This window comes from Pelophylax lessonae, assembly GCF_965119305.1.
Source record: "Pelophylax lessonae genome assembly, chromosome: 3".
NCBI lineage: Eukaryota > Metazoa > Chordata > Amphibia > Anura > Ranidae > Pelophylax > Pelophylax lessonae.
Window position 1 is genome coordinate 264,094,518 of NC_138770.1, and position 14,545 is coordinate 264,109,062.

Below are 14,545 nucleotides of genomic sequence, written 5' to 3' on the forward strand. Positions count from 1 at the left end.
CTACAAACTACAATCGATATTGCTGTGTGGGGTCTGCACTTAGTCCCGATCTACGATCTCTTCTCAATCCTGTTAGGGAGAGGCTGCTGCTGAATTTTAGGGAAACTGTGTTCTACAAACTACAATCGATATTGCTGTGTGGTGTGGGATAGGAGATAGGCAGGTGTCAGTGATCCACATCCATTTTTCTGTGTGTGAGCTGCAGTGAACACAATCTTTTTGGGCTGCAGTGAACACAATCTTTTTGGGGTGCAGTGAACAACATCCTTTTAGGGTGCAGTGAACACAATCTTTGTGGGGTGCAGTGAACAACATCCTTTTAGGGTGCAGTGAACACAATCTTTTTGGGGTGCAGTGAACAAAATCCTTTTTGGGGTGCAGTGAACAACATCCTTTTTGGGGTGCAGTGAACAACATCCTTTTTGGGGTGCAGTGAACACAATCTTTGTGGGGTGCAGTGAACAAAATCCTTTGTGGGGTGCAGTGAACACAATCTTTGTGGGGTGCAGTGAACACAATCTTTTTGGGGTGCAGTGAACAACATCCTTTTTGGGGTGCAGTGAACAACATCCTTTTTGGGGTGCAGTGAACACAATCTTTTTGGGGTGCAGTGAACAAAATCCTTTGTGGGGTGCAGTGAACACAATCTTTTTGGGGTGCAGTGAACAAAATCCTTTTTGGGGTGCAGTGAACAACATCCTTTTTGGGGTGCAGTGAACACAATCTTTTTGGGGTGCAGTGAACAAAATACTTTGTGGGGTGCAGTGAACACAATCTTTGTGGGGTGCAGTGAACACAATCTTTTTGGGGTGCAGTGAACAAAATCCTTTTTGGGGTGCAGTGAACAACATCCTTTTTGGGGTGCATTGAACACAATCTTTTTGGGGTGCAGTGAACAAAATCCTTTGTGGGGTGCAGTGAACACAATCTTTGTGGGGTGCAGTGAACACAATCTTTTTGGGGTGCAGTGAAAAACATCCTTTTTGGGGTGCAGTGAACAAAATCCTTTTTGGGGTGCAGTGAACAACATCCTTTTTGGGGTGCAGTGAACAAAATCCTTTTAGGGTGCAGTGAACACAATCTTTGTGGGGTACAGTGAACACAATCTTTGTGGGGTGCAGTGAACACAATCTCATACTTCTGAAGATTTGAGGGTGCTGCCTGTTCCATACTCCTCCTCCTACTCCTCAACCATCCTTTTAGGGGTACAAACAATAGTAATTGGGGCCTAGTGTGGTGGTGTACGTGTGAGATACATACACTTTCTTTTTGATCATATTTTCTATTCCGCTATTCAATTAAAACCTTTGGGGATCAATTAAATTGCGTGATAGTCTGTGTCGGTACGTGTGAGATCCACCTTTCCAAGTTTTTGGGGTTAATCTCATACTTCTGAAGATTTGAGGGTGCTGCCTGTTCCATACTCCTCCTCCTACTCCTCATCCATCCTTTTAAGGGTACAAACAATAGTAATTGGGGCCTAGTGTGGTGGTGTACGTGTGAGATACATACACTTTCTTTTTGATCATATTTTCTATTCCGCTATTCAATTAAAACCTTTGGGGATCAATTAAATTGCGTGATAGTCTGTGTCGGTACGTGTGAGATCCACCTTTCCAAGTTTTTGGGGTTCATCTCATACTTCTGAAGATTTGAGGGTGCTGCCTGTTCCATACTCCTCCTCCTACTCCTCAACCATCCTTTTAGGGGTACACACAATAGTAATTGGGGCCTAGTGTGGTGGTGTACGTGTGAGATACATACACTTTCTTTTTGATCATATTTTCTATTCCGCTATTCAATTAAAACCTTTGGGGATCAATTAAATTGCGTGATAGTCTGTGTCGGTACGTGTGAGATCCACCTTTCCAAGTTTTTGGGGTTCATCTCATACTTCTGAAGATTTGAGGGTGCTGCCTGTTCCATACTCCTCCTCCTACTGCTCAACCATCCTTTTAGGGGTACAAACAATAGTAATTGGGGCCTAGTGTGGTGGTGTACGTGTAAGATACATACACTTTCTTTTTGATCATATTTTCTATTCCGCTATTCAATTAAAACCTTTGGGGATCAATTAAATTGCGTGATAGTCTGTGTCGGTACGTGTGAGATCCACCTTTCCAAGTTTTTGGGGTTCATCTCATACTTCTGAAGATTTGAGGGTGCTGCCTGTTCCATACTCCTCCTCCTACTGCTCAACCATCCTTTTAGGGGTACAAACAATAGTAATTGGGGCCTAGTGTGGTGGTGTACGTGTGAGATACATACACTTTCTTTTTGATCATATTTTCTATTCCGCTATTCAATTAAAACCTTTGGGGATCAATTAAATTGCGTGATAGTCTGTGTCGGTACGTGTGAGATCCACCTTTCCAAGTTTTTGGGGTTCATCTCATACTTCTGAAGATTTGAGGGTGCTGCCTGTTCCATACTCCCCCTACTCCTCATCCATCCTTTTAGGGGTACAAACAATAGTAATTGGGGCCTAGTGTGGTTGTGTACGTGTGAGATACATACACTTTTTTGGATCATATTTTCTATTCCGCTATTTAATCAAAAACCTTTGGGGATCAGTTAAATTGGGGGATAGTCTGTGTTGGTACGTGTGAGATCCACCTTTCCAAGTTTTTGGGGTTCATCTCATACTTCTGAAGATTTGAGGGTGCTGCCTGTTCCATACTCCTCCTACTCCTCATCCTGCCTTTAGGGGTACAACAATAGTAATTGGGGCCTAGTGTGGTTGTGTACGTGTGAGATACATACACTTTTTTGGATCATATTTTCTATTCCGCTATTTAATCAAAAACCTTTGGGGATCAGTTAAATTGGGGGATAGTCTGTGTTGGTACATGTGGGAGAGATCCACCTTTCCAAGTTTTTGGGGTTCATCTCATACTTCTGAAGATTTGAGGGTGCTGCCTGTTCCATACTCCTCCTACTCCTCATCCTGCTGCAGCACGCACGCGTGAGTCGCTCTGCGGAACAGCACCACTTCACCACCAATAACTGGGCCTCCATGCGAGACCTGTGTGCCTTGTTGCGCTGTTTTGAGTACTCCACCAACATGGCCAGTGGCGATTGACGCCGTTCTCAGCTTAACTATCCCACTTCTATGCCTCCTTGAAAAAACAATTCGGGCGATGATGGAAGAGGATGTGGCACAGGATGAGGAGGAGGAGGAGGATGAGGAGGTAACATTTCCAAGGCTTTCAGGGGATGCGCCAAACCAATTTAAAAAGGTGTATCTCACATGTACCGGTACAGACTATCCCGCAATTTAATTTTTTACACTCAAACAGGGTGTATATTGAATAGCGGAATAGGACAAATTTTACAAAACGGTGTATCTCACACGTACAAACACCAACTAGGCCCCGATTACAATTTTTTGTACCCTAAAGGCAGGATGAGGAAGAGGAGTAGGAGGAGTTGGGAACAGGAGGCAAACTGAATCGCCCTGCAATCCTCGGCGGTAGAAGGAGATGCGCCAAACAAATTTAAAAAGGTGTATCTCACATGTACCGGTACAGACTATCCCGCAATTTAATTTGTTTACACTCAAAGAGGGTGTATATTGAATAGCGGAATAGGACAAATTTTACAAAACGGTGTATCTCACACGTACAAACACCAACTAGGCCCCGATTACAATTTTTTGTACCCTAAAGGCAGGATGAGGAGTAGGAGGAGTTCGGAACAGGCAGGAGGAAGACTGAAGCACCCTCAAATCGTCGGCAGTATGAGATGCACCCCAAAAATTGGAAAGGTGTATCTCACACGTACCGACACAGACTATCACGCAATTTAATTGTTTATACCCAAAGGTTTTGATTAAATAGCGGAATAGAAAATATGATCCAAAAAAAAGTGTATGTATATCACACGTAAACAACCACACTAGGCCCCAATTACTATTGTTTGTACCCCTAAAGGCAGGATGACGTGCCCACAAGGTGGAACTCCACCTTGCACATGCTGCAAAGACTGTGCGAGCAGCAGCAGGCCATAGTGGAGTTTCAGCTGCAGCACGCACGCGTGAGTCGCTCTGCGGAACAGCACCACTTCACCACCAATAACTGGGCCTCCATGCGAGACCTGTGTGCCTTGTTGCGCTGTTTTGAGTACTCCACCAACATGGCCAGTGGCGATGATGCCGTTCTCAGCTTAACTATCCCACTTCTATGCCTCCTTAAAAAAAAAATTTGGGCGATGATGGAAGAGGATGTGGCACAGGATGTGAAGGAGGAGGAGGAGGAGGATGAGGAGGTAACATTTCCAAGGCTTTCAGGGCAGTCATTCGCAAGGGGCTCCGAGGGTGGGTTCCTGCACACACAAATGCCAGGGACACAATTGTCCAGCAGGGGCACAGTTCTGGAGGATGAGGAGGAGGAGGAGCTGGAGGAGGAGATGGAACCATGTTCACAGCAGGGTGGCACCCAGGCCAGCTCATGGCCATCACTGGTGCGTGGCTGGGGGGATACAGAGGACAAGGATGATACACCTCCCACAGAGGACAGCCTTTCGTTGCCTCTGGGCAGCCTGGCACACATGAGCGATTACATGCTGCAGTGTCTCCACAACGACCGCCGAGTTGCCCACATTCTAACTTGTGCTGATTACTGGGTGGCCACGCTGCTGGATCCCCGTTACAAGGACAACGTACCGTCCTTAATTCACTCACTGGAGCGGGATCGCAAGATGCGCGAGTACAAGCGCACGCTGGTAGACGCCATGCTGCTGGCATTCCCATCTGACAGCGGGGCCACAGTGGAAGCACAAGGCAGAGGAGGAGGAGGAGGAGGTCGCCAACGCAACCAGGGCACCGCCAGCACCTCAGAAGGCAGGGTTAGCATGGCCGAAATGTGGAAAAGCTTTGTCAGCACGCCACAACAAACAGCAGCACCAGCAGCTCAGATGGAACGTCTTAGCAGGAGGCAGCATTTTACCAACATGGTGGAGCAGTATGTGTGCACACGCCTACATGTAGTGAATGACGGGTCTGCCCCCTTCAACTTCTGGGTCTCCAAATTGGGCACATGGCCTGAGCTTGCCCTTTACGCCTTGGAGGTGCTGGCGTGCCCTGCAGCCAGTGTATTATCTGAACGGGTATTTAACACGGCTGGGGGCGTTATAACAGACAAGCGCAGCCGCCTGTCCAGAGACAATGTGGACAAGCTCACGTTCATTAAAATGAACCAGGCATGGATCCCACGGGACTTTTCCGTACCTTATGCAGAATAGCAATGGATACCGACCTTACCCACCCATTGTTCCATTTTTGCTCTTTCTCACTCTTTTGGGGTGTACCCTCATTTAAAATTTGTGAAAAGAAGCAGTGTTGGCTACCTCGTCCTCCTCCTCAGGGCCAGATTAACGTAGGGGCTATTGGAGCTGCAGCTCCAGGCCCCTACCTTTTATATAGGCCCCGGGTTGGCCATATTCACTGTTACCGCTCTTCTGTCACTTGTAAACACAGAAGTCTGGCTTCTATGCTCGCTTCCCCAGGCAGCACCCTCAGAACCTCCCCACACAGCGCGAAGGCCGGACAAGGAGGGACAGTTGCCGATGCATGGATGTGTTTATGGGCTTCAGAGACAGCATCCCATGTTGAATTAGGCATGCATGGCTGCACCCTTCCTCCTCTGGGTGCATGCCAAGGCACGGCCCTTAAGGCCCTTCAAAATCCTCAGCACCAAGCCCATGATGCTCTTAATCCGGCCCTGGTCCTCCTCCACCGCCGCTTCCACCTACACCGCCCATAGGTGTGCGCAGCCTATTGCATTAAGGTGTGCACCCCAAAGTTGAAATACACATGCATGTGTTTGCCTACAGGTACATGGCCCCGATACATTACTCTCCCTGCTGGCAAAGAGAAATAGAGCAGAGCAGGTCAGAGGGAGATCTTTCCCATCTCCTCACTGGCAATGCTATGTGCCCTAGGTAATTAGGGTGTGCCAAGGAACACAAGGGCACACCCTGTGCGCACGCCTATGTCACCGCCACATCCACCACCACCTCAACCTCCCTCCTACTCCATATGGGCCTCGTCCTTCAGAGATGAAGAAGAACATTGTTTTATTTTTCTGTTTTTTTTTTGTTGTTTTAAGTTATTTCCCTATCCACATTTGTTTGCAGAGCACTTGCCATGCTCTTAATTACGTTTTGCTGCCATTTGCAGCACTCTAGCCCTTTCCTTTGGTGTTTTAGAGCCATTTTAGTGCCTTAAAGTTCGGGTCCCCATTGACTTTAATGGGGTTCGGTGTCCGGGAAAAGTTCGGTAAAAGTCCGGGACACGGACCCGGACTTTTTTTTAAAGTTCGGCCGAACCCGTCGAACACGGACATCTAGGTGTCCACTCAACCCTACTCCTTAGCCCTTTACCTTGTGCTTTATGCGCTCCTGACCCCTACACACTGTGTGCATTAAGCACTCCTGAGCGCTGCACAATAGACACTCAGTTGTACATTTCATACTCCTCATCACTGCACTCTGTACACTGGGCTTCTTATAACATATTCCTGACCACTGCATTTTAAGTACATTACTCCTAAAATTCTTATTTTAAGGTAGGCTATGTGCAGGAAGCATATGTAATGGAACAGTATAATTTCCTAAAAATGAATGTGTGGAAGTTTGTACATGTCCGTTACCCCAGGTCTTTAAACCAGAGCTATATGATTATGCCTACTTTTAGCTGATCACACCCCCTTTTACATGTTTCCGTTTAAAAAAATAATTGTCCCTCTTTGTCAGGTTCAGATGTTGGGAAATGTACTAATAGTAGTTGACAGTGCATTTTGCATTGAAATTATAAAAGCAAAATGCTCTCTTCAAGTGTAATAGAACTTCATGGACTGGAAGGTCTACTATAGTGTCTGTGACAGTAAAAGGTCACCTAAATAAGTGCAGGAACAGAAAGACAAAATGGGCATTATAGCAGCCAGCAGATTTCAAGGAACAATGTGGAAAAGATTAGTTTTGCATTTTTTTTTTAATTCTTTTATATAGATTGGCATAACATAAAATGATAATCGTGTGACAATTACAAAGTACATGGTCCCAAAAAGCCACCAAATATTTGCAATTTTGAATGTAAATGAAACTTGAAAACAAAACTTAACTACACTGCAGTTTACAGATTTTTGGATGCATTGGCTGCATTGGTTTTCTTTTTTAGGATTTTTTCTTTATTTTTATCTGGTAATTCTGCCAGTGAGTCTGTTGCTTTTTTAACCTCTGTTAACAGGCCAAGCTGTCCAGCAAAAGTGGTTATTAAAGTGTTGAGACAAAAATTTCACACTGACAGATGTGCTTACAATGGTCAGATTTTATTAGTTTGTGTTAAACCTGTATCCAAAAAGAAAAAAAAACTGTTGCTGTAACTGCTTAAAAAGTGTTTGCTGGAATTTGTCTTTTTGTTGTCACGCAGGTCCATTTAAATCTACTAGTGCATCTAACACTACAATCTCCCTAGACTGAGAATGCTACAGTCCAAAGGTATCTCCATTGCACCTCCATCCAGTGTGGAGACACCCTAAGACAGTAAGTGTGTTACTGGTCAAATCACGAGGTGAAAATAAAGGGTAAAAGCCTAAAAAAAAAAAAAAAAAAAAAAAATTTGGTAAGTTGCAATGTATATACAATTTTTGCTTTTGGGTTTAATATCTTAAAGGTTTAGGTGTGGAGTGTGTAAAATTCTAAGTAATCTAGAGTGGTAGAATTTAGTATATTTAAGCATGTTGGAACAAAATATCACATACTTTAATTACTACTAATAATACATACTAAATAATTAATGTAATACTTTTAATTAGGGTCCATGCACACTGGGTTTTTAAAAGGTTCTTTCGCCAGAAGAAAACGCTCATATAGAGCGTTTTTTTACAGGCTTTTAGGAGCTTTTAAAAAAAAAAAAAAAAAACAGAAGGGTTTTTTTTCTGCCTCTAAACGCTAAGCTTAAAATATGCTTGTAAACGTTCTAATGTGCATGGACACATATAGGATAACATTGAGCAACTTCTACAGACAAACCGCAAAACTCCTGTAGAAGCAGCGATTTTTTTAAGCCAGTGTGAATGGACCCTTAGTATGATTTTGAAGCTTTTATTACAAAGGACACTTCTCTTTGTTTTATTTTTCTAAACTTCTGTCCGTGCCGGTTCTCTTTTCTAATCTGTGACAATAAGCTTAGCATCGTTTCACGCTCCACAACACTCTGAACTTTCCTGCATAATGTGAACAGACAGGAAACAGTCTCTAATATCTGGGCATAATGTAAATGGAAATAAGCCAGTGTTCCGCTAACTTGTTCTGTACTGGCATCGCTCCATCATTGCCACATGTCTGTGCATGCCAGCACATTCAAACAAGCTGCATTTTGCTTTACTAATTCTGATTTGATCTTTTTTTGTTAAAGCCTAATAATAGTTATTACAATAATTGAATATCTGTTTTTTTTTTTTTTGTCAGCCCCAGAGCCTGATTATTAGCGCCTATGTGTTTACAAGAGGCTAATGTCAAGGTTGATGTGGGTACTTTTGCCACCTGTTTGTAAAATTATTAAAAGTGGTTTAATGAGCCAATACCTAGATTGACTTTTTATATGAGCTTAAAGTTAAAGCCTAACTTCAGGTTTTGTGTTACTAAAAATGGTTTATTTGGGCCAAGCTGGCCCAAACAATCAATTTTCTTTACTAAGAAATTAGGCTACTTTTAGGGATTATGCACACTGCATCTCAAAAAAAGAAAGCTGCTTTTACAGGCATTTGAGCTTTTATTTCAGATTGAAGGAGCTTGTGCTTTTTTGGGCTCTTTTGCACATTTTTATTTAGATTCTTTGAACTACTTTGAGCATAGGCATTTTTTTTTTCACAAACCCTCCCCTCTGCTCATTTTTTTCTTTTTGTGTTTTGTGCGTTTTTGAGCCACACTGAGCTTTTTCATGCTTTTTCACACTTTTTAGGTTGTTTTTGCCATGTTTTGGGTACTTGGGCATCTTTTCTGCTCAAAAGCACCTCTCAAAGACGCGAGTTTGGTGGGGGGTTTCTGCCTATAAAAGCATATGCCTGTAAACTCCTGAAAAAGCCATAGTGTGCATGGACACATTGGCTAACATGGAGGGGAGTTTCCAGGCAGAAATAATAAGAGTTCAAAAAATCTCAAAAGCCTGTAGGAGCTGCTTCTTTGAGCTGCAACGTGCATAATCCCTTAGGCTGTATAAACTGTATATAACTACAGTATATAAAGCAGGGTTTGTCAACCTTTTTACCTTGGAGAAACCCTTGGCAAAAAGTTTGAGATCTCAGGGAATCCCTGGAATAATGTTCATATCTACAGCTCACAGTACACTGGTGGGATCAGCAAGCATATTTGTTGATAGAACAACAAATACTTTTAGAAATAGCATTAAATAAGAATGAATAATAAAACGTACCTCTTTAACGTGAAATTTGCGCTTGCTTTTTTCTGCACAGATGCTCAATTCTGGGTCAAACTTGAGATAAGTGTACAGAGGGGAGCAGATTGGATTACAGGGGGTCAGCATGGAAGAGCACAAGGAGTTAGGGGGCATAGTACAGGGCACATTACATGTGGGGGCAGCAGGGCATGTTACATGGGGGGCTGCAGGAAACATAACATGTAGGGTGGCAGCAGGGAATATTACATGCGGGGGGCGGGGGGAGCAGCAGCGGGGCACAGTAAGGGGAGACAAAAGTAACTGTACGTTAGGTTTTGCACCTTAGCACCCAAGCCTACTCACCTCTGATTTCTCTGTTTGTTAAACTTTAATGTATTGTATATTACTAAGAACATATCAAGAGGGGTGAGACTATATTGGAGTTGAAGAGAGATGCAAGAATTTAGCCCACCAGTGTTAAATGTGCAGTTTCATTCTCATGCACAGCTGCACTGCACAGAACAACACTACAACTACAGCTTAAACTCCAGGTTTTGTGTTACTTTTAAATAAGGGTTTCTTGACCAGGGTTCCCAGGGGTACTGACATGATTTGCCCCTCAGTCCAAGGTGACTGATGGATAGAGCGCTTCCCCACATTTCCCCCATTTGCAGAGCTGTGCCAGGAAGCTGCTGGAAGTCCTGTTGTAGTGCACTGTTCCCTGCTGGCCCCTACATATTACAAGCACTTGGGGTGGACAGGCGGGGAGGAAGGGGTGGTAGGGAACAGTGCACTACAAAAGGACTTCCAGCAGCTTCCTGGCACAGCTCTGCAAATGAGGGAAATGTGGGGAAGCGCTCTATCCAAATCATGTCAGTACCCTTGGGAACCCTGGTTAAGAAACCCTTATTTAAAAGTAACACAAAACCTGGAGTTTAAGCTGTAGTTGTAGTGTTGTTCTGAAATAAATATGTAGGCTGTCATTACTGACTCCCATTTGCCTTGAGAAAGATGAACTCCTACAATGCATCCTGTTTGTGAATGGATGGAGAAAATCCTGCTCCTCCTTAATAGAAAGCGATGTATTGTGAAAGAGTAGTAATATGTGCATTATGAATAGCAGAGGAGACAGAAGGCGGCATGTGAGCACTTCACAGTGCAAGGAGGTTCAAAAATGGGGTACACACCATTACATATAACTAATGTGTCCTGTACTGTATCCCCCAAAAATATACTACACTTCAGCTTTAATGTAATAAGGCACAGAACAATGTAAAATGTGCCAAATTTCAAGCAACCAATCGTCTTTTGTTGTTTCTTTCTGCTCTAAACTAATGAAACTCTGTTTTACATGATTCTACAGGTAACTGTATGTAAACATTGTAAAAAGATGTCAGTGATTGGTGACCAAGGTAATTTGGAGGGGAAGCATCTTTACCAGTTCACCGGCTGTATGTCTGCTGCAGGTAACCGAAGAAGTCCTATGATTGCTTGTGCTAAATTATTCATTTTCAAATATTATACTGTGTTGCAAAATAGGTTTTCTAGTAATAATATAAACTAAATTTTGTTTTAACTAAATTAACCTGAAAAGGTTTAAAAATGAATTGTCAGGGTCCGGACTGGTAGCAGGAGCGATGCAGGGAGTGGATCCGCTGTGTCAGTGAGGGATTGGCGTGGACCGTACCGGAGGATCGGTTCTAAGTAGTTACTGGTTTTCACCAGAGCCCGCCGCAAGGCGGGATGGGCTTGTTGCGGCGGTAACTACCAGGTCGTGTCCTCTGGTAGCGGCTCAACCTCACCGACTGCTGATATAGGCGTAGTACAAAAGGGACAGGCAGAGGCGAAGTCAGACGTAGCAAAGGTCAGGGCAGGCAGCACAGGTTCAGAGGCGATAGTCGTTAGCAAAGGGTTCGGCAACAGGCAAAGGATTACACAAATAACGCTTTCACTAAGGCAACAAGGCAACAAAGATCCGGCAATGGCTGGAAGGGGCAGGTCACTTATATAGGAAACAGGAAACATGTCACAGGAAACAGGTCACAGGAAACGGGTCACAGGAAACAGGAAACAGGTCACAGGAAACAGGTCACAGGAAACAGGAAACAGGTCACAGGAAACAGGAAGGGAGGTTTGGACCAGGCACCAATTACTGGTGCACAGGCCCCTTAAATTTCAAACGACCTGCGCGTGCGCACCCTATGGTGCAGGGGCGCACGCTCCGGGAACCATGTGAGCGGGGAGCGGAGGAGGGAGCCGGAGCGGGCACAGGTGAGTGGATCTGGAACGAACGCTGCGAGCGCTCCGGTCCAGAAGCAGGGACCGGAGCGCTCAGCGTTACAGTACCCCCCCCCCTTTGGTCTCCCCCTCTTTTTGGTACCCAGAAACCTGAGGATGAGGTTACGGTCCAAGATATTCTCCTCTGGCTCCCAGGATCTCTCTTCAGGACCGCAGCCCTCCCAGTCCACCAAAAAATATCTTCTCCCCCTGACCAATTTAGAGGCCAATATCTCCTGAACGGAGAAGACATCCGAGGTACCGGATACAGGCGTGGGAGGAAGATTCTTGGGGGAAAAGCGATTAAAGACCGCAGGCTTGAGGAGGGAGACATGAAAACAGTTGGGAATTTTAAGGGAGGGAGGGAGATGGAGTTGGTAACACACAGGATTGATCCTCTTCTTGACCTTGTAGGGTCCCAAATAACGAGGACCAAGCTTGTAACTAGGAACCCTGAAGCGGACGTACTTGGAGGAGAGCCAAACTCTGTCCCCAGGAACCAGGACAGGAGGAGACCGACGTTTCTTGTCTGCTTGGATTTTCATGCGGGATGAGGCCTGTAAGAGGGACAGGCGCGTCTCACGCCAGATGGCAGAAAAGTCTTGCACCAGGTCATCCACTGCAGGTACACCGGAGGAGGAGGATAACGGCAGAGGAGGCAGAGGATGACGACCGTAAACCACGAAGAAGGGAGACTTGTTGGTGGCGGAAGAGTCTTTGTGGTTATAGGAGAACTCCGCCCACGGGAGGAGGTCGACCCAATCGTCTTGACGGGAGGAAACGAAGTGGCGAAGGTAGTGGCCCAAGATTTGATTGACCCGCTCTACTTGTCCGTTGGTTTGGGGGTGGTATGAAGAAGAGAAATCCAGCTTGATTTTAAGCTGTCCACAGAGAGCCCTTCAGAACTTGGACACAAACTGGACTCCTCTATCGGAGACAATATGTGAAGGCAGGCCGTGTAACCGGAAGATGTGTCGGAGGAAATGCTTGGCCAACTGAGGTGCGGATGGTAAGGCTGGCAACGGGATGAAGTGCGCCAGCTTCGAGAAGCGATCTACGACGACCCAAATTATCGTTTTCCCGTGAGATGGTGGTAGGTCCGTAACAAAGTCCATCGCGATGTTGGACCAAGGGGTCTCTGGTATGGGAAGTGGCTGGAGAAAGCCGGCGGGTCTTTGGCGAGGGGTTTTGTCTCTGGCACATACAGAGCAGGACTGTACAAATTCAGAGATGTCCTTCTCCAAGGATGGCCACCAATATCTCCTGGAGATAAGTTGTAGAGTCTTTCGGACGCCAGGATGTCCTGCGAGAAGAGAAGAATGTCCCCACTTAAGAACCTTTAGGCGAAGACGGGGAGAAACATAGGTCTTTCCGGGAGGGAGGTTACGCAAGTCTATAGGTGCCACGGTGACCAGACATTCTGGGGGCACAATGTGCTGTGGCTTGACTTCCTCTCCTGTGACATCAGACGAACGAGAGAGGGCATCGGCCCTGAGGTTCTTGCTCGCTGGACGAAAGTGGATCCGGAAGTTAAATCTGGCAAAAAATAGAGACCAGCGAGCTTGGTGGGGATTTAGTCTCTGAGCAGACTGGAGGTAAGATACATTTTTATGATCCGTGTAGATGTTCACGGGATGTACCGATCCTTCCAGTAAATGCCGCCACTCTTCCAAGGCCAGCTTGATGGCGAGTAATTCTCTATCCCCAATAGAATAATTTCTTTCAGCGGGAGAGAAAGACTTAGAGAAAAACCCGCAAGTAACCGACTTGCTTCTCGTAGTCTTTTGCATGAGCAAAGCACCAGCACCAACAGAGGAAGCGTCTACTTCCAGGTAGAACGGCTTAGTAGGATCCGGTCTGGACAGAACTGGGGCGGTGGCAAAGGCAGACTTAAGAGCGCTGAAGGCCTTCTCGGCCTGGGGCGGCCAAGATTTCGGGTTAGCCCCCTTCTTGGTTAGGGCTACAATTGGTGCCACAAGGGTGGAGTAATGCGGGATGAACTGTCTATAATAGTTTGCGAATCCGAGGAATCGCTGGATGGCCTTAAGGCCAGAGGGACGAGGCCAGTCCAGGATGGCAGACAGTTTGGCAGGATCCATTTGTAGTCCCTTGGCAGAAATGATGTAGCCCAGGTAGGGAAGGCTGGTACGGTCGAACAAACACTTTTCAAATTTAGCGTAGAGACGGTTCTTTCTGAGACGGGAGAGTACTAAGCGGACATGAGCACGGTGTTGATCCAAGTTAGTAGAGAAGATGAGGATGTCATCCAAATAGACCACGACACAGGTATAGAGCAGGTCTCGGAAAATGTCGTTAACGAACTCCTGGAAGACCGCTGGAGCGTTACAGAGCCCGAAAGGCATGACTAAGTACTCAAAATGCCCGTCTCGGGTGTTAAAAGCCGTCTTCCACTCGTCACCCTCTCGGATGCGAATAAGGTTATAGGCCCCTCTGAGATCCAACTTGGTGAAGTACTTGGCGCCTTGTAACCGGTCAAAGAGTTCCGTAATCAGGGGAAGAGGGTAACGGTTCTTTACAGTAATGCTGTTGAGACCCCGAAAGTCTATGCAAGGCCTAAGGGTACCGTCCTTCTTCGCAACAAAGAAGAATCCTGCTCCGGCAGGAGAAGAGGATTTCCTGATAAACCCTCTCTGCAGGTTCTCCTGGATATACTCTGACATGGCTAGAGTCTCTGGAGGGGAGAGAGGATAGATTCTTCCCCTAGGCGGCGTAGTGCCAGGTTGCAAGTCAATGGGGCAGTCATATGGCCTATGTGGAGGCAACACCTCTGCCTGTTTCTTGCAAAAAACGTCTGGAAAATCCGCATATGGTTCAGGCAGACCGGGAGGAGGAGAAATAACAGGTGCAGAC

General features: G+C 45.7%; 1 protein-coding gene across 1 annotated transcript in view; it reads left to right on the top strand.

The window, feature by feature from the left end:
- The window catches only part of SAMD7 (sterile alpha motif domain containing 7), a gene marked incomplete at its 3' end in the record, with an annotated part of 136,932 nt that overhangs the window by 22,614 nt on the left and 99,773 nt on the right, over positions 1–14,545 (top strand). The window contains exon 2 of the mRNA XM_082251695.1: positions 10,761–10,863. Within this exon, the coding sequence (XP_082107821.1) occupies positions 10,788–10,863 (76 nt within the window). The 5' untranslated portion in view covers positions 10,761–10,787. The remainder of the gene's footprint in view (positions 1–10,760; positions 10,864–14,545) is intronic.